The 19,962-nt window shown below is 42.6% G+C and overlaps 2 protein-coding genes across 2 annotated transcripts in view; one reads left to right on the forward strand and one right to left on the reverse strand.

The window, feature by feature from the left end:
* Window positions 1–5,900, reverse strand: part of LOC127557645 (uncharacterized) — a 73,495-nt gene extending 67,595 nt beyond the window's left edge. The window contains exon 1 of the mRNA XM_051990956.1: window positions 2,775–5,900. Coding sequence (XP_051846916.1) covers window positions 2,964–5,900 — 2,937 coding nt within the window. The 3' untranslated portion in view covers window positions 2,775–2,963. The remainder of the gene's footprint in view (window positions 1–2,774) is intronic.
* The window catches only part of LOC127557646 (uncharacterized), a 370,654-nt gene that overhangs the window by 35,770 nt on the left and 314,922 nt on the right, over window positions 1–19,962 (forward strand). The gene's annotated exons all lie outside the window — the stretch shown is intronic.

Consider the following 19,962-nt stretch of genomic DNA (forward strand, 5'->3'; position numbering starts at 1 on the left):
GCCCCCGTCTTTCTTCCAGGCCTCCGGGCTCCCCGGAAGGGGAGCTTTATGCCCTGGCTGAGCTGCATGCCCGGGGGGCTTCTTCACTGGACTGCACTTGCGCTGCAGCCGGGGCCCTCTGTCCATTTGGTTAGTGCTGTCCTTGGGGGACCCCAGGCCTTTCGCCTGCTCCACCTCCCTGAAGGGAGAAGGCAGAGGAGGGAGGCGCAAGGCTCCCGGGGCCGTTTTCCAGGCTCCCGCTGGGGCTGCCAGATGCTCTTGGATCTCGGTAATGCCCTGGCGGGTTAGGAACTCAGGGACCACGTCCTCCTTCTTTTTGCCCAAAGCCTGAAGCTCTGGGATCTCCTGCAGCATGCGCCTGCGCAGGGTGTCCAGGTCTTTTATCCAGAACTCTGGGCTGGCCGGTGTTTGGCGCGTCCTGTCCGGGAGGTCTTTTTTCTGCTCTGGCTGAGCCGAACGCCCGGGACGCTTCTTCTCTGGACCGCACTTGCGCCGCAGCCGCGACCCTCTGTCCATTTGGTCCGTGCTGTCCTTGGGGGACCCCAGGCCTTTCGCCTGCTCCACTTCCCTGAAGGCAGAAGGCAGAGGGGGGAGGCGCAAGGCAACAGGGGCTATTACCGAGGCTCCTGCTGGGGCTTCCAAACGCTCTGAGATCTCTGTAGTGGACTGACGATCTTGGATCTTGGACTGGCCACTCAGCTTGTTCTTCTTCTTGTCTGGCTCCAGCCCGTGGGTGCTGACGGAGCTCCGGAGCTTCTTGCTGTTCTCTTGGCCGGGCTCAGCGTGGTCCTTCTTGCGCTTTTTCCTGGGCACTGCTCCTTCCTCTTCTGCCTCCGCTCCACAGTCGTTGGGCCCTTTGTCTGGACAAAGCTTTCCCTGCACCTGCATCCCTTTGTCCACTTGGACGACGCTGACCTTGGTGGCTCCCAGACCTTTCACCTGCTCGACCTCTCTGAAGGGAGAAGGCAGAGGCGGGAGGCGCAAGGCTCCCGGGGCCGTTTTCCAGGCTCCCGCTGGGGCTGCCAGATGCTCTTGGATCTCGGTAATGCCCTGGGGGGTTCGGACGGCAGCGGCCAAATCCTCCTTCTTCTTGCCCAAAGCCTGAAGCTCTGGGATCTCCTGCAGCATGCGCCTGCGCAGGGAGTCCAGGTCTGTTATCCAGGCCTCTTGGCCGGCCTCGGGATGGGTCTCGGGGCGCTTCCCCCTCGGGAGGGCTGCTTTACGCCCCGTTGTCGCTGGCAGCTTCTTGCCGCCGCTCAGCTTGGGCCGCGTCCGCGGCCCTTTGTCCATGTCTGAAAACCTGGTGTTGGGGGTTCTGGAGCCTTTCTGCTGCCCCACTTCCCTGGAGGGAGAAGGGGGAAGGGCAAGGTGCAAGCCCTCTCCCAGTTGCTTGTCCTCGGTAAGACTGGCAGGGGGCCTCCTCCCATTCTCTCCTACCTCTTGCCCCCCAACACCTGGGCCATCCTTTGCCAGATGGCCTTCCCTGGGCCCGGGAGTGCTTCCCGGCAGAGCCTCGGGCCAGAGCGGCACAAGGCGGCCCTGCATCGCGTTGCTGGCAGGGTTTTCCAAGGGAAGGAGCGGGGGACGCTCTCCTTCCAAGGAGACATGGCGGGCATTCAGCCAAGGGGAGGACTCGGCCTTTCCCTGGTCCCCTTTCCCTTTCTCCTTCACAACCTTGCGGTTTCCCTGCTCCCCTCCTCTCCACCACCTCCTCCGCCTCCTCCTCCTCCTACTCCTCCACCACCACCATCATCAAAACCATCAACTCCTCCTCCTCCTCCTCCTCTTCCTCCTCCTCCTCCTCCTCCTCTTCCTCCACCACCATCAGCATCACCTCCTCCTCCTCTCTCCTCCTCCTCCATTATCTCCTCCCTCCTTCTTTTCCTCCTCCTCCTCCTCCTCCTCCTCCTCCTCTTCTCCTCCTCCACCTCCTCCTCTTCTTCCTCCTCCTTCTCCTCTCCACTACCACCACCTCCTCCTCCTCTTCCATCATCTCCCCCTCCTTCTTTTCTTCCTCCTCCTCCTCCTCCTCCTCCTCACCACCATCACCACCATCACCTCCTCCTCCCACCATCACCACCATCACCTCCTCCTCCTCCTCCTCCACCACCTCCTTCTCCTTCTTCTCCTCCTCCTCCACCACCACTACCACCAACATCACCTCCTCCTCCTCCTCCTCTTCCTCCTCCTCCACCACCATCACCTCCTCCTCCTCCTCCTCCTCCTCCTCACCTCCACCTCCTCCTCCACCACCACCACCACCACATCACCTCCTCCTCCTCCTCTTCCTCCTCCTCCTCCTCCTCCTCCTCTTTCTCCTCTTCATTACCACCACCTCCTCCTCCTCCACCTCCTCCTCTCCTCCTCCTTCTTTTCTTCATCCTCCTCCTCCTCCTCCTCCCACCATCACCACCATCACCTCCTCCTCCTCCTCCTCCTCCTCCCCTCCTCCTCCTCCCTCCTCCTCCACCTCCTCCTCCTTCTCCTCCTCTTCCTCCACCAACACTACCACCAACATCACCTCCTCCTCTCCACTACCACCACCATCACCTCCTCCTCCTCCTCCTCCTCCTTCACCACCACGACCACCTCCTCCTCCTCTTCCTCCTCCTCCTCTTTCTCCTCTTCACCACCTTCTCCTCCTCCTCCTCCTCCTCCTCCTCCTCTTTCTCCTCCTCCTCCTTCTCTTCTTCCTCTTCCCAGCATCTGTCACTTCTTTCTAATGGAGCGTTACTGACTAAAGATCCCTCAGACTGTTCTACCTTCATAAAAACCTACAACACTCTCTCCCCCTTCCCAGAGCTTTCCACCTCCTGCTGCAAGTTTCCCTAATGCTCCCCTGGCTCTGGATTCCCTGCTGGACTGGCATGCAGCCACACAAGTTGTCTATCCCTCAGACATCCTAAGAGAATTCCCTCCCCACACTGGCTGCCCGCAGTCCCCAAGAGTCCTAGGGACTCTGCTCAGACCATGTAGCCATAGTACCTTGCGATGTCCATGTCCTTTTGCCGCTCCTCGAAAAAGTTCCTCTTGCCCAGGGCCGTGTACTTGGCAGCGAGCTCCCGCTCCTGCTGGGCCTTCCTCTTCAGGCCCTCCCGCTCAGGACTCCATTGTCTCCAGGGAGCTGGAGGCAGAAGGGCCCCTACCACCTTCAGAGGAGGCGCAGTGGGGATGGGCTGAGCCGGCTTTTCGTAGGCCTTGTGAGTCGTGTCTCTGGCAGGCGCCCGGAGGCCAGCCTGGGACTGCCTGGGAGCGGGACCTTCTGCTGGGGTTCCCCCACGCTCTTGGACCTTGGGAGGTGACCGGGGGACCCCGACAGAGCCAGCCAGCTTGTCTTTCTTCTGGGGAGCCTTGGGCATGTTGGCGCTGAGGAAGGTCCGGAGCTTCTTCCAGACCTCCGGAGTGGGCTCAGGAAGGCCCCTCTTGCGCTTGTTGGTCAGCGGGACCGCTTCCTCTTGCGGCTCAGCGCCACTCTCAGACAGCTCTCGGCCAGGCCAGGGCTTTGGCGGCCCCCGCAGCCCTCTGTCTGCTTGCACGCCTCTGGCCATGGTGTTCCCGATGTCCTTGGGCTGCTCAACGCCCCTAGAGGGAAAATGACCAGTGGAGAAGCACAAGGGCTGCAGGGCTGTTTCCGAGACTGCTGCCGGTGCTGGCAAACGGACGTGGGCCCGGGCAGGTGACCGGGGCGCTCGGAGAGAGCCGGCGCTCCTGTGCCCTGGCTTACCCAGAGCGTGTAACTCCTGCACTGATTCCGGGATGCGCCTGCCCAGGGTGCTGGGCACCTCTCTGAAGGGAGAAGGCAGAGGGGAAAGGCGCAAGGCTTCCGGGGCCGTTTGCAAGCCTCCTGCTGAGGCTGCCAGATGCTCTTGGATCTCGGTAATGCCCTGGCGCGATAGGAACTCAGGGGCCACGTCCCCCTTCTTCTTCCCCAAAGCGTGAAGCTCTGGCATCGCTTCCAGCATGAGCCTGCGCAGGGTGTCCAAGTCTTTTATCCAGAACCCTGGGCTGGCCGGCGTTTGGCTGGTCCTGTCTGGGAGGACTGTTTTCTGCCCTGGCTGAGCCGAACGCCCGGGACGCTTCTTCTCTGGACTGCACTTGCGCGGCAGCCGCGACCCTCTGTCCCTTTGGTCCGTGCTGTCCTTGGGGGCCACCAGGCCTTTGGGTTCTTCCACCTTCCTGGAGAGAGACAGGAGAGGGGGGAGGCGCAAGGCCACCGGGGCTATTGCCGAGGCTCCTCCTGGGGCTTCCAAACGATCTGAGATCTCTGTAGTGGACTGACGATCTTGGATCTTGGACTGGCCACTCAGCTTGTCCTTCTTGTCTGGCTCCAGCCCGTGGGTGCTGACGGAGCTCCGGAGCTTCTTGCGGTTCTCTTGGCGGGGCCCAGGATGGTCTTTCTTGCGCTTTTTCCTGGGCACTGCTCCTTCCTCTTCTGTCTCCGCTCCACAGTCGTTGGGCCCTTCATCTGGACAAAGCTTTCCCTGCACCTGCATCCCTTTGTCCACTTGGATGACGCTGACCTTGGTGGCCCCCAGGCCTTTCGCCTGCTCCACCTCCCTGAAGGGAGAAGGCAGAGGCGGGAAGCGCAAGGCTCCCGTGGCCGTTTGCAAGGCTCCCGCTGGGGTTGCCAGATGCTCTTGGATCTCGGTAATGCCCTGGGGGGTTCGGACGGCAGCGGGCAAAATCTCCTTCTTCTTGCCCAAAGTCTGAAGCTCTGGGATCTCCTGCAGCATGCGCCTGCGCAGGGTGTCCAGGTCTTTTATCCAGAACTCTGGGCTGGGCCGTTTCTCCCGCGTCCTTCCCGGGAGGGCCGTTTTGTGCCCTGCCTGAGCCGAACGCCCGGGGGGCTTCTTCTCTGGGCTGCACTTGCGCGGCAGCTGCGACCCTCCGTCCATTTGGTCCGTGCTGTCATTGGGGGCCCTCAGGCCTTTGGGTTTTTTTACCTTCCAAGAGAGACAAAGGAGAGGAGGGAGGCGCAAGGCAACCGGGGCTATTGTCGAAGCTCCTGCTGGGGCTGCCAGACGCTCTTGGATCATGGCAATGCCCTGGCGGGTTGGGACGGACGCGGCCACGTCCTCCTGCTTCCCCAAAGCCTGAAGCTCCGGGATCTCCTGCAGCATGCGCCTGCGCAGGGAGTCCAGGTCTTTTATCCAGGCCTCTTGGCCGGCCTCGGGATGGGTCTCGGGGCGCTTCCCCCTCGGGAGGGCCGCTTTACGCCCCGTTGTCGCTGGCAGCTTCTTGCCGCCGCTCAGCTTGGGACACGTCCGCACCCCTTTATCCATGTCTGAAAACCTGGTGTTGGGGGTTCTGGAGCCTTTCTGCTGCCCCACTTCCCTGGAGGGAGAAGGGGGAAGGGCAAGGTGCAAGCCCTCTCCCAGTTGCTTGTCCTCGGTAAGACTGGCAGGGGGCCTCCTCCCATTCTCTCCTACCTCTTGCCCCCCAAGACCTGGGCCATCCTTTGCCAGATGGCCTTCCCTGGGCCCGGGGGTGCTTCCCGGCAGAGCCTCGGGCCAGAGCGGCACAAGGCGGCCCTGCACCGCTTTGCTGGCAGGGTTTTCCAAGGCAAGGAGCTGGGGACACTCTCCTTCCAAGGAGACATGGCCGGCATTCAGCCAAGGGGAGGACTCGGCCTTTCCCTGGTCCCCTTTCCCTTTCTCCTTCACAACCTTGCGGTTTCCCTGCTCCCCGTTCGGGGCGGGAGGCAGGGAGCCCGGGTGGCCCCGGTTCGGGGCCGAGGTAGCCAAGGAGTTGTCCCCAGGCCCCCCTGCTGCCGCACACAGGGGAGAGCCCTCAACAATCGGGAGCTCGCTTCCATTGGCGGCCCTGGATTGGAAGAGTTTCCGGCGCTGGGGCCTAGAGAACATTGGGACAATAAACCGTCGCTCAGGGGGACCCTTCATCACCGCAAAGATACAGAAAGAAAGAAAAAAAAAAAACTTACGTAGTAATTCGAGCCTAGAAAGCGCAGACACTCTGGCCGATGGCGGACGGACTCGCTCTGCTTCCTCCACCAGCTGCTCCAAGTGCCTTCTGAAGCTCCAGGAGGTCTGGGGCCGGTACTTATATCCCTGGCTGTCAAGGACGCCCACGTAGCCTCTTGTCTCCTTCCGCGTCGGGACCAGAAAAAGGGCACAGAGGGGGATGGGGAGGAATGGGATCCCGAGAGGAGGACAGGGGGAGGGCGAGCCTTCATTTTAGAGACTTCTTTCTTTCTTTCTTTTTTATTCTTTATTTATTTATTTTTATTATTATTCTTTTAAAAATAGTTAACTTTTTATTGACAGAACCCATGCCTGGCTAAGTTTTTACAACATTATCCCTTGCACTCGCTTCTGTTCCGACTTTTCCCCTCTCTTCCTCCACCCCCTCCCCCAGATGGCAAGCAGTCCTATACATGTGAAACATGTCACAGTATATGCCAGATACAATATATGTGTGCAGAACTGAACAGTTCTCTTGTTGCACAGGGAGAATTGGATTCAGAAGGTAAAAATAACCCGGGAAGAAAAACAAAAATGCAAACAGTTTACATTCATTTCCCAGTGTTCTTTCTTTGGGTGTAGCTGCTTCTGTCCATCATTGATCCATTGAAACTGAGTTAGATCTCTTTGTCAAAGAAATCCACTTCCATCAGAATACATCCTCATACAGTATGGTTGTTGAAGTGTATTATGATCTCCTGGATCTGCTCATTTCACTCAGCAACAGTTCATTTAAGTCTCTCCAAGCCTCTCTGTATTCATCCTACTGGTCATTTCTTACAGAACAATAATGTTCCATAATATCCATATACCACAATTTACCCAACCATTCTCCAGTTGATGTGTATCCATTCATTTTCCAGTTTCTAGCCACTACAAACAGGGCTGCCACAAACATTTTGGCACATACAGGTCCCTTTCCCATCTTCAGTATCTCTTTGGGATATAAGCCCAGAAGTAGCAGTGCCCGATCAAAAGGTATGCACAGTTTGACAACTTTTGGGGCATAATTCCAGACTGCTCTCCAGAATGGTTGGATTCGTTCACAACTCCACCAACAATGCATCAGTGTCCTGGTTTTCCCACATCCCCTCTAACATTCCTCATCATTTTTTCCTGTTATCTTAGCCAATTTGACCAGATGGTCCTGGTAACTTGGAAAGTGAGAAAATCCACAGTGGAGAGAAAGTTTGTAGTGGTATCTCAGAGTTGTCTTAATTTGCGTTTCTCTGATTAACAATGACTTGGAGCATATTTTCATATGGCTAGGAACAGTTTCCATTTCTTTGTCTGAGAATTGTCTGTTCATATCCTTTGACCATTTATCAATTGGAGAATGGCTTGATTTCTTACAAATTAGAGTCAATTCTCTCTATATTTTGGAAATGAGGCCTTTATCAGAACCTTGGACTGTAAAAATGTTTTCCCAGTTTATTGCTTCCTTTCTAATCTTGTCTGCATTAATTTTGTTTGTACGAAAAATTTTCAATTTGATATAATCAAAATTTTCTGTTTTGTGATTAATAATTATCTCTAGTTCTTCTTTGTTCATAAATTCCTTCCTCTTCCACAGGTCTGAGAGGTAAACTCTCCTATGCTCTTCCAATTTATTTATAACCTCATTCTTTATGCCTAGGTCATGAATCCATTTTGACCTTATCTTGGTGTATGGTGTTAAGTATGGATCAATGCCTAATTTTAGAGACTAATTTCAAGCCTCTGATGCTACTGGTACTCTTGGGCCATAGTTCACATATTGTCTACCTATATTAGTGCCTGGAATATTAGCTACACATTTCCCAGTTTCCCAAAACAGTCTATGGTTGCTTTCTTACAACAAAATACAGGAGAATTCCAAGGACTTAGAGAAGGTTGTGAGTGTCCTCGATCCAGTTGCTCCTGTACTATTGTTTAATAAGGTCTGAATTTTATGGCTAGCTCAGGGCCACTGTTCTATCCACACTGGTGTAGGACTTTTCCATTGAATGGGAGCAGGTGAGAGTGCAGGAACAGCAGCTCTGCCTAAAAAGCCTAAGTCCTCATTTGTAATCCTAACTGTTGTAAGATGTCTTTTAGCCACAGATTGATGGGGATCTTTTCAACTCCTGTTTCACCTTCAAATGTCCATCTCAAAGGGGTAGCACTCACTTCAGCTGCTATTGATCCTCCTACGCCAGACGTGTAGTCTACCTTAATCTTTGGCTAGTGACTGGACCACTTGGCACCCCTAATGACTGTATGATCTGTGCCTGTGTCTACCAACCCTTCTAATGGTATGCCACTTATATACATAGAGAGTATAGTGAATTCAGTTTTAACTACTGCAGTCCAGAATATTCATGGATTCTATTCCTGGCAGTCAAAATCTGGGCAAATATCACCAGATTGTCAATGAGGAGATGAGTGACAAAACACCAGCAGCATAAGCTGACTCTGTGACTAGATTGCAACCATAAGGGTAAAATTGCAGAGCAAGAATGAATACATATGGTTCATTTTGCTGTGTAAAGTAAATGGGATATAATAAACCTCTTTATTGCTAACTCCATAGAATAAACAAAACATTTATTATTTTTGTTGGCATCTGTGAATATGGTAAGACCTGAAAGTGACTTCTGAGAAGGTTTAGTTTCCAAAGTCCATGGCCAAGATGTATGTATGTGAGACACAAAGGTGATTCATGATGGAGATTTAGAGCATAAGTTAACAAGCATTGCCATTCAGGGAATGCTTGCAAAAAGGAATCAGTTTGGGTTTGAGTATATGGAATATATAGAATATGAGGTAAAAACCCTGAAAGTTGTAGGACTCTCCTTATGGTCTTTTAGTCATATTTACTGCCAACATAGGATAAATGACTAAATGATGTACAGGCTGAGCCTGGGAAGGAAACCATTCCAGAATCCCTTGTTTTTTTGATGAATAACTGCAGTTGGGTTTTCTAAGTCTCTTCTAATAATAGTTTGAATAAGTGCCATCTCTACTGCCTTCAAGAGCCTCTTTTGCATCTGGAGTTAGTTGTCATCTTCTGGAGTTACTTCAGGCTGATAAAGGGAGTAGAGCAGGCCCTGCCTAGCAGAGTCCAGACTGCAGAGGGGAAATGTGTGACTTGAAGATGATGGCAGCGGTATGCAGGGCCTTCTGAGATTCAGAATCAGGTAGGAGTTGGTATTCAGGTTGAACAAGACTTTGGAAGTTGATGTCCTGGAACCTAGAAGAGACAAAGCTCAACAAAGGTTGATAGATGATTCCACTTTTGTTGTTTATGACTGGGGGGAATTCCCTAATTGCCTAAAACAACCTTGGTACACAGGAACTTTCCAGTACATAGGCAAGGCAATAAGTTGTCAGATGAGAAGTAACTTCTTTTTGCTAGGACCTACAACAGGCCTAATGTCTGATGTCCCTCTCTTTGTGGCACGAGAGTGGAGAAAAGTGCAAGGATGAAGACAGGAGAGATGGAGACCTTTCTTAGGAATGGGAGTTCCTCCCTCTGTCCAATTGTTAGCAACCATTAGCAACTCCATAAATATACTGGAAAAAAATTTGTATGACGCCTAGTCATTTAAAAAATTCTAAACTATATTATTAAACACACAAATGTAGACATAAAGGATTTTATGCTAAAATCATTGTTAAACTTTTGCTTTAAAAAAAATTATAAGTACCAGAAGATGGCAGTATCACTATAGGATAGGCTTAATACTAAATTTTAAGAGGAAAAAAGAAAACTAAAAAGTAATAACTGTTTTTTAAGAAGCTCACAGTCTACTGAGGTAAAAATATGAAAACAACTTATAAAAGGAGAAATTAGATATAGAAATAGTAAGACATAATATATATGTATAATATATATAGTATATTATATATAGTAAATAGAGGGAAAACATAGGTATTAACACAATCAGCAAAGGCTTCTTGACAAAGGTGGAAATTTAACTATGATCTGAAGTTATGAGAAATGAATATTAATAACCAATAAATTGTGAAGTGATTCAGAGCTCTTGGTGGGAATGGTAGTTTAGTTTCCACAGAGTTATCAAAATTGAATTAGAGAAATACAGAGAAATGAAACAAATTAGGAAATTGAAACAGAAGAATTGGAAATTAGATTGCTAGGATATGAATGAGGAAATAAAAATTAAAAGGGAAAAAGTAATGGGGGGGATCAGACTTGCAAATGTTTCTAAGCAGAGGTGGAGAATACTTACACTTGAGAATGTAGTTGTATTGATGAGATCAGAGGAGGAGACTTAGAAAAACATGAGAGAATTAGAATTTTCAGCCAATAGGGAAACAGAGTAAGAGCTTAACTATGTTCAAATAAAGAAGAAGCCATGGAAGCAATTGTGATGGAATCAGGTAGAGATTCACATTCACATGGGGAGAATATTCACTCTTAATAGGTTGTGACTTCTGGTACTCAACAAATGGGGCATCTAAAGAAGGACTTGCATTTTGGATATAAAAAAGGACAGGTATTGATTCCAAGTTTGATAGGATACTCATCTGCTGTTGTGTAAAGACTTTTAAATTCATCCTTCCCCAAATCCAATGAGTTATTTCTTCTACTTTCTTCTAAAGTCCTTTAAAAGTTCAGTTCTTCACAAGGAAAGTACTTATGAGATTGCAGTGACTCTCCTCAATGTCAGGCGGACTACACCCAACCTTATAAGGAATTTAATCTAAATTTGGGAAACCTGGACTGTTCTGCTCATGCTTGGGTAAGGTATACATTTTTTGAACTGATAGCCTAAAACTATGGTTAGTATGATGTAGAGATACTTTTTCTATCAAAAGATACTCAACCCTTCATTTTAATATAATCCACCTTCAATCACATTAACTAACTAGATTTGATTGCTATTTGATGGTCCGTGATCCATGAACTCTTCTGTAGCTTATATAAACGTGTCTGTTCACCAAATAACCACCCTATTACTAGTAACCTGCTGGCCTTATTAATACATGAATAAACTACCCAGACACTCTTGGACCCTTTTAAATGTCTGAAAAGGTAGGATAAACAATAGATGAGAAAAGAGAGTATTAACAGGAGAAAGACAAAGGTTTCAGAGGTTGCTCAAAGAAGAAAAGCCAGAGGCAATAAACATCAATCAGAGCAGCTCAGGAGAAGAGACAAACTGAAAGAACAAAGGGAAGAGAAAAGAAGAAGAAAGAAGAGGAGACAAAGAGCAGAGAATGGAGGGTGAAAAAAAAAACAATTTTCATTCTCACCAAAAGGACAGAATTCTCAAAATCTAGAAAAAAGAGAAAAAGTCCAAAATATCAGAGAAGTGAGTTCAGGAGAGTGGGGTTTAGAAAAATGCTCCTCACAACAGGTGCGAATGAAACATCTAGGGTGCTCTAAAGGTAGGTACAACAGTTATGGATTGTTGAAAAATCACTTATGAGAGATGAGATCATGAAGTAGGGGAGAAAATATCAATAAAGACAGGGATACAAATAAGATTGAAAGGAAAAATTCCAAGCCCTGCTCCACAGCCTTTTCAAGGTATCTTCCTTGTCCCCTGCAGACAGGGACTGAACAACACTCTAACTCTATTTTTTTTTTCCTGGAAGAATATTTTCTGCTTCTAAGTCCCAAGATATAAAACTGAGATAGAAGAAGACACTCACCTGATTGTTCTCTGCTTCTAGGATGAAGGAAAGGGCTGAGTCAAACAAATTGCATCACTTTGTACTTGTGTGTGCATATGTGATGGCTCAGGCAGATCCCAGTTATAAGGACTGCATCATCTGAGCCCATTTATCTCCAGAGGTGGGATTATTATGTCATGGGCAGCACCATTGACATTAGTCTGCCAAGGGAAAAAGGGACATGTCTAAAAAAGTAAAGTTTTGCTCCAGCTGAAAAAGCTTTCAAGTATTCCCACTAATTGACAATCTCCCATCTTCAATTACTAATGAATAATTATGAGGATCAAATCATTAGCAAAACTCCAAGAGAAGAGGAACTTTCTTGAGCTCCAGGAGAGCAGAGATGTACTTGTTAAAGATGCTGTCACAGGCAAAGCAGGCAGAATTAATACCTTCATTTGGTAATTTTCAGTAATTAGTATGAATATGGCACAACAATATAAATAGTTAAAAAAAGTAAAAATCTACATTTGGATACTTAATATTTTCAAAATAAGGACTGGGTTAAAGAAAAATAATATGAACAATAATAGCATATATTAATGAACATATAAATGAAACAGAACAATCAGAAAAACAGCAAAAATAAAAAAATAACATTGTAAGTGTAGTCACACGTTAGAAAGGTATAGAAAATCAGGAAAATTAATACATTTTTCATGGAGCTATAAATTAATAATAATTAAAATAATATAAGATACCCTATAATAAAATAGCTAGCATATATATATATATAATATATATATATATATATATATATATATATACTATAATGTTTCAGGCAGCATGCTAAATAATATTAATTGATAATTAACAGATAATATTGTTATCTCCTTGGATTCTAAAAACCACACCTGGATGTAAAAATCTCTTTGTTATTCTCATTTTTAGAGTTGAGGAAACTGGACCAAACTCAGGGTAACTAATTTGGTAAAGGATATAGAACTGGTGAGAATTCAGACCCCACAGGCTTTTGCACTTGAAGAGTTTTGGCCAAACTGGCTGTTGGGGCCCAAGCAAACTTGTGCAGCCTGGAACCATGGTCTTTAAACCACTAGAAAGGAAAGGGGGAAAACTTGATACAGAAGTGACTGTGGGTGAAAGCCCATAACATGTCCATTGATCTGCCATTGAAATGCAGCCTTACTTTCAGTAGTACTGGAAGTAAAGAAGGCATGCTGAGTGATTTTGGGGTCAGCAAAGCATCAGTCCTAGGAGTTTTCCTAAATAAATAAATGGGTTTTTCTTTTGGATTCTAATTGTCCTAGACTATGGAACAACAGAAGCTATTTTATCTTTGCAGAATAATTTCTGTTTTGTAGAGATTTGTGAGGTCTTAAGGATCCGATAAAATATGGACACTATCATCTTGTTGCAATGGAGAACTTTTGAGCATTTCTGATAAAAAGGAAACAAATGTGTAAACATTTTTGAAAGAAAACTCTCAAGATGATTGAGACCTATGAATATAAATGATTTGTGTCAATATAAATAGTATAGGGAAAAAATTATTTCAAGGCTTCAATATCCTTAAAAATTATTGAAGAATAAAGATCTAGACAATAAAACAAATCCATATCATGTCTTGTAGAGGGCAAGAACTCTGGAGAAGTATACTTGAAACAAGGATACTTACAACAAGGTATTAATTCAGTAGAATTGATGAGATGATGGTTCTTTAATACACATATACTTAGTACTTAGCATGGTGATGCAGTGGTTCTCTAGTTCACACATACTGTAATGTGTAATCATACCAAGGTATTTAAGGGCTGAGAGGACTGGAAATGAGACATTACATTTTTGACCATTCTCCTGGTGGCTCTCCTGCCTCCTGCACTCCTGCACTAAGGTCCCAGAGATCCTCCAGAAAGCTAGCCCGAACATTACAATGTCCATTGTTTTGCAAATGAAGTGCAGCCTTGCTTCCAGTAACACTGAAAGTAGAAAAGACTTGCTGATCAATAAAGCATCAGTTCCTGGGGTTTCTTAAAACTTTCTTTTGAATTCTTTGTTTCTTCAGAAATTCTTCCTTTGAAAGAACAAAAGGTCAGGAATTTCAAAGAAACCAGGGGGAAAAAAAGAAAAATGTAATGGAAGGGATTCAGTAGTGTCACAGTTTAAATTATGCTATATTAAATTATATTATGTTAAATAATATACTTAAAATAAATCAAATTAAATACAATAAATATATTAATTAATATATACTATATTAAATTTGGTATTGTCATAGTTTAAATTATATTATAAGGTGAGGGCATCGTTGAAGTGTAAAATGGATAATTTTGCTTATTTTAAATTAAAAATTTCTTCTATAAATACATCAATATAGATAAGAATAGAAGAAATGCAGAAAATTAAGAAGAAACTACCATAGACAAACTTTCACATCTCATTGTGTTGAAATACTGCTAGGGTAAAGGATATGATAAGTTGGTTGATTAAGCAAAACAGTAAGAAAAACAGTATGTAAAGACTTATACCAATGGCGGAAGATGCTATCCACCTCCACAGAAAGACATGACAAATGAAAACATGGACAACATGGTTTTACATAAATGTATGTGAGTGTGTATCTATGTTTATAGGTATCTATCTATCTTTCTCTATCTCTATCTCTAACTCTATCTATCTATCTACATATAACCACATGTAATTGTAGCCTTCTTTAGGTTACAGGGTAGGTAGGGAGAGAGAGGGGAAAAAGAAAATAAAAGTCACAGCAGAGAGCAAAAGAAAACCTAGAAGGAAACAAAGAAAAGCTGGGAAACTTTGAAAACGATATGTAGTATTTATTAGATAGGTTTTCTTGAAATGGAAATTTAGTATTATATATCAAAGACACAGAAATGTTTTTCCCCATTTCTTGTTTTGTATTTGTTAAAAATGAATTTAAAAATCACAAATAAAAAATCACCTAAAATTTATTCATTGTCCATTTAGATTCCTTCAGGTTTTTTCCTTCTCTTGTTGATATTGCTAGTATTTCTAACACATTAACTAGTAGATTATTTTCAAGTTTGATTGTTTTTTAATAAAAAATGCATATAATATTTTATCAAAAGTTTTTTCTTCATCTATTGATAGCATTTTTCTTACTTTTGTTATTGATATAATCAATAATGTTATACATTTTCCTTATGTGAAAATTTCCTAGTATAAATCATACTAAATCACAATGTAAAAATCTTTGTAACATATTGTTGCAGTCTCCCAGGTAGTATTTTGTTTAGAATTTTTACATACATATTCATTAATGGAATTAGCCTATATTTTTCCTTTTATCTTTTTCATTTTTCCTGGTTAAAGCTTCAGTAGTAAATTTGTTTCACAATAGGAATTTGGTAGAAATTTACTGGCATACAATTGTATCAAATAACTTTCTAGAATTGCTCTGATTTCATCTTCATTAATAGCATATTCACTCTCTGCATTTAAAAAAACCTATATTTATTCTTTTAAAAATCTTTATCTCTTTTATTATGAACTTAAGAATTGAACATAAAAATTTAGAAATAAGAATGTATCTTAAAGTGTAAACTTTTATTACATATAGCTTTTTAATTACAAATTAAATTTAAAAAGTAGTCTCTCCATTCCACAATTCTGCTTCCTATAGTCTCATTATCTGTGCTTTAGGCTTTTTAATGTAGGATCCATATATAAATAAACACACATACACATATGTAACTTTAACTTATATAATTGAGTTTTGATATAATCTATTTCCTTTGAAAATGTTATACTTTTGAAAATGTTTTCTCATAGTCCATAGGCTTTACTCATCGTTGACAGAAGTCTGCAACATACAAACACACACACACACACACACACACACACACACACACACACACGGACCTGACTTGTATAATGTTTCAATTCTTCAATCATTTTTGTTGTGCCCAAATCTGAGATCCCATTTGACTTTTGCTTAGCAATGAAAGCGTCATGGTTTGCCATTTTCTCTCCTCATTTTGTAGTTGAGGAAACTGAGGCAAACAGAGTCAAGTGATTTGCCCAGGATCACACAGCAAGTAATTGTCTGAGGTGAGATTTGTACTCAGGAAAATGAATCTTCCTGCCTCTAAGCCTGGCCATCTCAGCATACTCTTTAATTGTAAAAATAATTTACTTAGATGCTCCTGAAAAGTACATTTTAAACTTATTGCACTGGGAAACTACATTTCCAGAGGAAGGCCCTATTCTTAGGATTATATCATTTTACAGGATAATTCTGTGATTTTATTGCAGACACAGTCATCATTATGCAGTAAATTGTTTTTCTTTCAGGAATTTGGATACATTTTATGTTGACCCTAACTGACGGGAAGGGTGCAGAGTGAAGTAGGAAGCTATGTTTTGAATTAGCCTGGTTTATTTTCAACTTATTATTACTGTCTCAGGACTATTCCCCAGAAACCTAAAATATAATGTATAGTGATAATATGGTATATGTCTGCCTGGGACACATCTCTACACTTTCAGAAGCAATTATCATTACTCAGTAAATTGTTTTTTGTCATGATTTTGGATAAATTTCATGTTGACTATAACTATAGTTATATCTATCTATCTATCTATCTATATATATAGTTGATTGTAATTATTTAGACAGATATATTCTCTCTGTATATACACATACATATATATTTGGATATATGTATATATGAAACAGAAGGGACTAAAACTGAAGACTATAACTGCAGAGTGAAGTAGAGAGTTATGGTTTTAATTGATCTGGTTTATTTTCCATTGACTGCTCTTGCTTCAGGACTATTTCCCAAAAGCCTAAAAAAAATGTATAGGGAAAATATGGTATATGTTTGCTTGTGATGAACCTCTACACTTTCATATTTAACCACACTTTAGAGATCAACTCATCACTTTATTTTAAGAGTGCAATATATAACGCTTTCTTGATATAACTGCCATTTTGATTAACTCTCAAAGAATTTTTTATTTTACATTTGTGAAAAACAAGCATTTCTTTAACATAGTACAATAAAAAATCATTTTTATTATTAGTGATTTGTTTTTATTCCTTACTTTAAAAAATTAAACAATTATTTATTTTTTTCATAAAATCATCTTCTAGTTCTCTTTATTAATTCAATTGTTTTATTACACACAATTTTTATTATCCTTATAAATCTCACTTAATTTTTAAGAATTCTGATTTAATATTTAATTGGGATTTTTAATTTGTTCTTTGTCTAGAGGTTTTATTTTTAAATTATGTATCCAAATCATCGGTCTGCTCTTTATCTATTTTATTGTTGTAAATATTTAGAGAGATAAATTTTCCTTGCATTACTGATATTACTGCTTAAGCTATCTCATTTTTGTCATTTTCTTTAATTAAATTATTGAATGTGTTCTTTGACCATTCATTTTTTAAGCTTATTGTTTAATTTTCAATTGATTTTTAACCTGCATTTCTTTTTATGGAGAAGACAAGCAACAAGCTCTACATCTTTCCAATATAAATGTAGCCTATTGTTCAGAGGGTCATTTTTATGACTTCCTTCATTGGTGGAAATTGCACAATGAACCCCGCCTATGTGAAGGGAGGAGCTGATTAGTACTAAAAACAAGAGAAAAGAGAGATCCTGGGGGTTTTTTTGGCGGGGGTGTGGGGGTGCTTCAATCTAGAAGAAAGAATGCAAGTTGTTTCAAACTCTCTTTAGACATCTGAGGGAGGAAAGTGACTGGGAGAAAACCACCATGTATAAGAGTTGATTCAGGGGTTTAGCCGAGTCTGGATCTGGGTTCCAGTCTGAGATCATGCTAGGACAGCTTGCATTGGAACTGCATACTGAATTCCCATCCTGGTGTCTGTTGAACTTCTAGTTTCCTTCAGCTGGAAAATATTCTACTCTGTCTTTTGGGGTGTTCTGATGCTCTAAAATTTTTTAGAGTTGTTATTTAAAGAAACTTGGAGCGGTTAACTCATGTTAAGTGAGTTCCTGCCTTTACTCTGACATATTGACTGTCCTTGATTTCTTGAAATGATTTCTCCAGGTTCCTTTTTTGTTCATGGCTTTCAAATAGTGCGATAATTCTTATCTTGTCTCTCCTGCATCTATTTTACAGTGTATTTCCAGTGTGATATTTTACATTTGCTTCTTTTTGTTTCATTTTTTAAAACTAATACTTGATGTCTCATAGAGTTCAATTCCATTTGTGTAATTCTATTTTTAATTAATTATTTTCTTCAGTTAGCTTTTTTACCTTTATTTTTTTTTAATTTGGCCAGTTGTATTTCTAAAGGAGTTGTTTTGTTGAGTGTGTATATATATATATATATATATATATATATATTTTTTTCCCATTTTGCCAAATCTAATTTTATTTTTGGATAATGTTTTTCTATTTCACTAATTTATTTTAAGAAGTTCTTTTTTCAGTAAATATATGTGTGTTTATACATGTGTTTTATATGCCTATTTCCCTTTTTTGCCAATAGTATTTTAAGGAGTTTTTTGGGAGCTGCTTTTGTCAATAATAGGTTCTCATTCCAGAAACTGTAATCGTTGGGTTTGTTAAACCATAGTGGGTTACTATAGGTATGTCTTGTGTAACTGATTTATTCCACTGCTCACTTGCTATTCAATCAAGCAATGTGACCTGATTGATTGCCTGCTATGTCAGGAACAGGCTCTCTAAACTCTCTTAGAGTCTGGGTTCTTCTCCTGGTTTTCTGGGGCACTGGCTGCTTCTGACTTATTTGCATTAGATGGTATTCCCCTTTGACCCAAGTGATTTAGATTTTTCCCACCAGCCTTCTAAATTATTTTGGGTTAAATAAGTTTTTCACCTTGTTAGTCTTCTTGTTAGTTATGTCACTAGAGAATTCATTTTGAGGCATTATTTTAAAGTTTTCTGGAGATGTATTAAGCAGAGTTCAGGTCACTTTGAACTTTAATTCAACAACTTGTCTTGATTCTTCTTTTCATAACAAATCTCTTTCACCAAGACAGTTTGAATTGTCTTATGATTTATCTTGTCGCTGCTAAATTTGAGCACTTCTGTAATGGTTTAGAACATAGGCATAGAAGTTGCCAGTTCTCACCATTTTCAGTCTGAGGTTATTATCCCATCTATATCGTAAACAACTAAGAAAATAAGAACCTGTTCTTGTCATCTGCCTTTTCATAATTATATAATTATGCAGAAGATATCATCCTTGGAAATATTCAAAATGGTGTAAGAATAATGAAACTATTCCAAAGTTTGTGGTAACAAAATATAAACCTATTAATTAGTTCAAGGTTAAAAGAGAACATTCTAAGAGTTTCTTAGAGGAGAGCAAGTTAGGGAATATCTTATGTTAATTCAAAGAAAAATCAGTTTTATTTAGGTTTATTATTTAATTTGAGAGCAACACATATTTGTAGAGTGTGTCCTTTCTATAAGACGACTCTTTTTAACACTTTAAGGTGAACTGCTATGTAATTTGGAATTACTTCAATTGCTTGTTCATTCCATCCCAGGTTTGTTTTCTTTTTTTGTTACTATTCTCATACAATTTATGATTTTTATTTAAATTCATTTATATATATGCATAAGTGTGTGTGTGTGTGTGTGTGTGTGTGTGTGTACTGTATATGAAGTGTTGTTATCTATGTTTTCTGTAAGTCTCATTCCCTTTAAAGGGAAGAATTAAATTAAATTAATTGGAGTTTCTGAGGTACAACTACACATCTCCCAGATTGCCTAAGATGACAGGAAAAGGTAATGCTGAATATTGGAGGGGATGTGGGAAAACTGAGACACTTACATTGCTAGTTGAGTTTTCAACTGATCCAAACATTCTAAACAATAGGAAGCTGTGTTCAAAGGACTACCAACCTGAAAAAAAATATTTCTAGCAGCCCTTTTTGTAGTGGCAAAGAACTGGAAACTGAGGTGATGCCCATCAGTCGGGAAATGGCTGAATGGTATATCAATGTTATGGAATATTATTGTTCTAGAAGAAAATGATCAACAGGATGATTTCATAGAGGCCTGGAAAGACTTACATGAACTGATGCTAAGTGAAGTCATTTGAACCATGGAAACACTGTACAACGCAACAATAGTATTATACAATGAACAATTCTGATGGACATGGCTCTTTTCATTCAGATGATTCAGACCACTGCCAGTGGTCTTGTGATGAAGAAAACCATCTGTACCCAAAGGAGACTGAGTGTGGATCACATCATATTTTTACTTTTATTGGTTGTTGCTTTATTGCATTTTGTTCTCTCTCTCTCTCTCTCTCTCTCTCTCTCTCTCTCTCTCTCTCTCTCTCTCTCTCTTGGTTTGACTTTAC

Source organism: Antechinus flavipes, chromosome 3 (assembly GCF_016432865.1).
Source record: "Antechinus flavipes isolate AdamAnt ecotype Samford, QLD, Australia chromosome 3, AdamAnt_v2, whole genome shotgun sequence".
Taxonomy (NCBI): domain Eukaryota; kingdom Metazoa; phylum Chordata; class Mammalia; order Dasyuromorphia; family Dasyuridae; genus Antechinus; species Antechinus flavipes.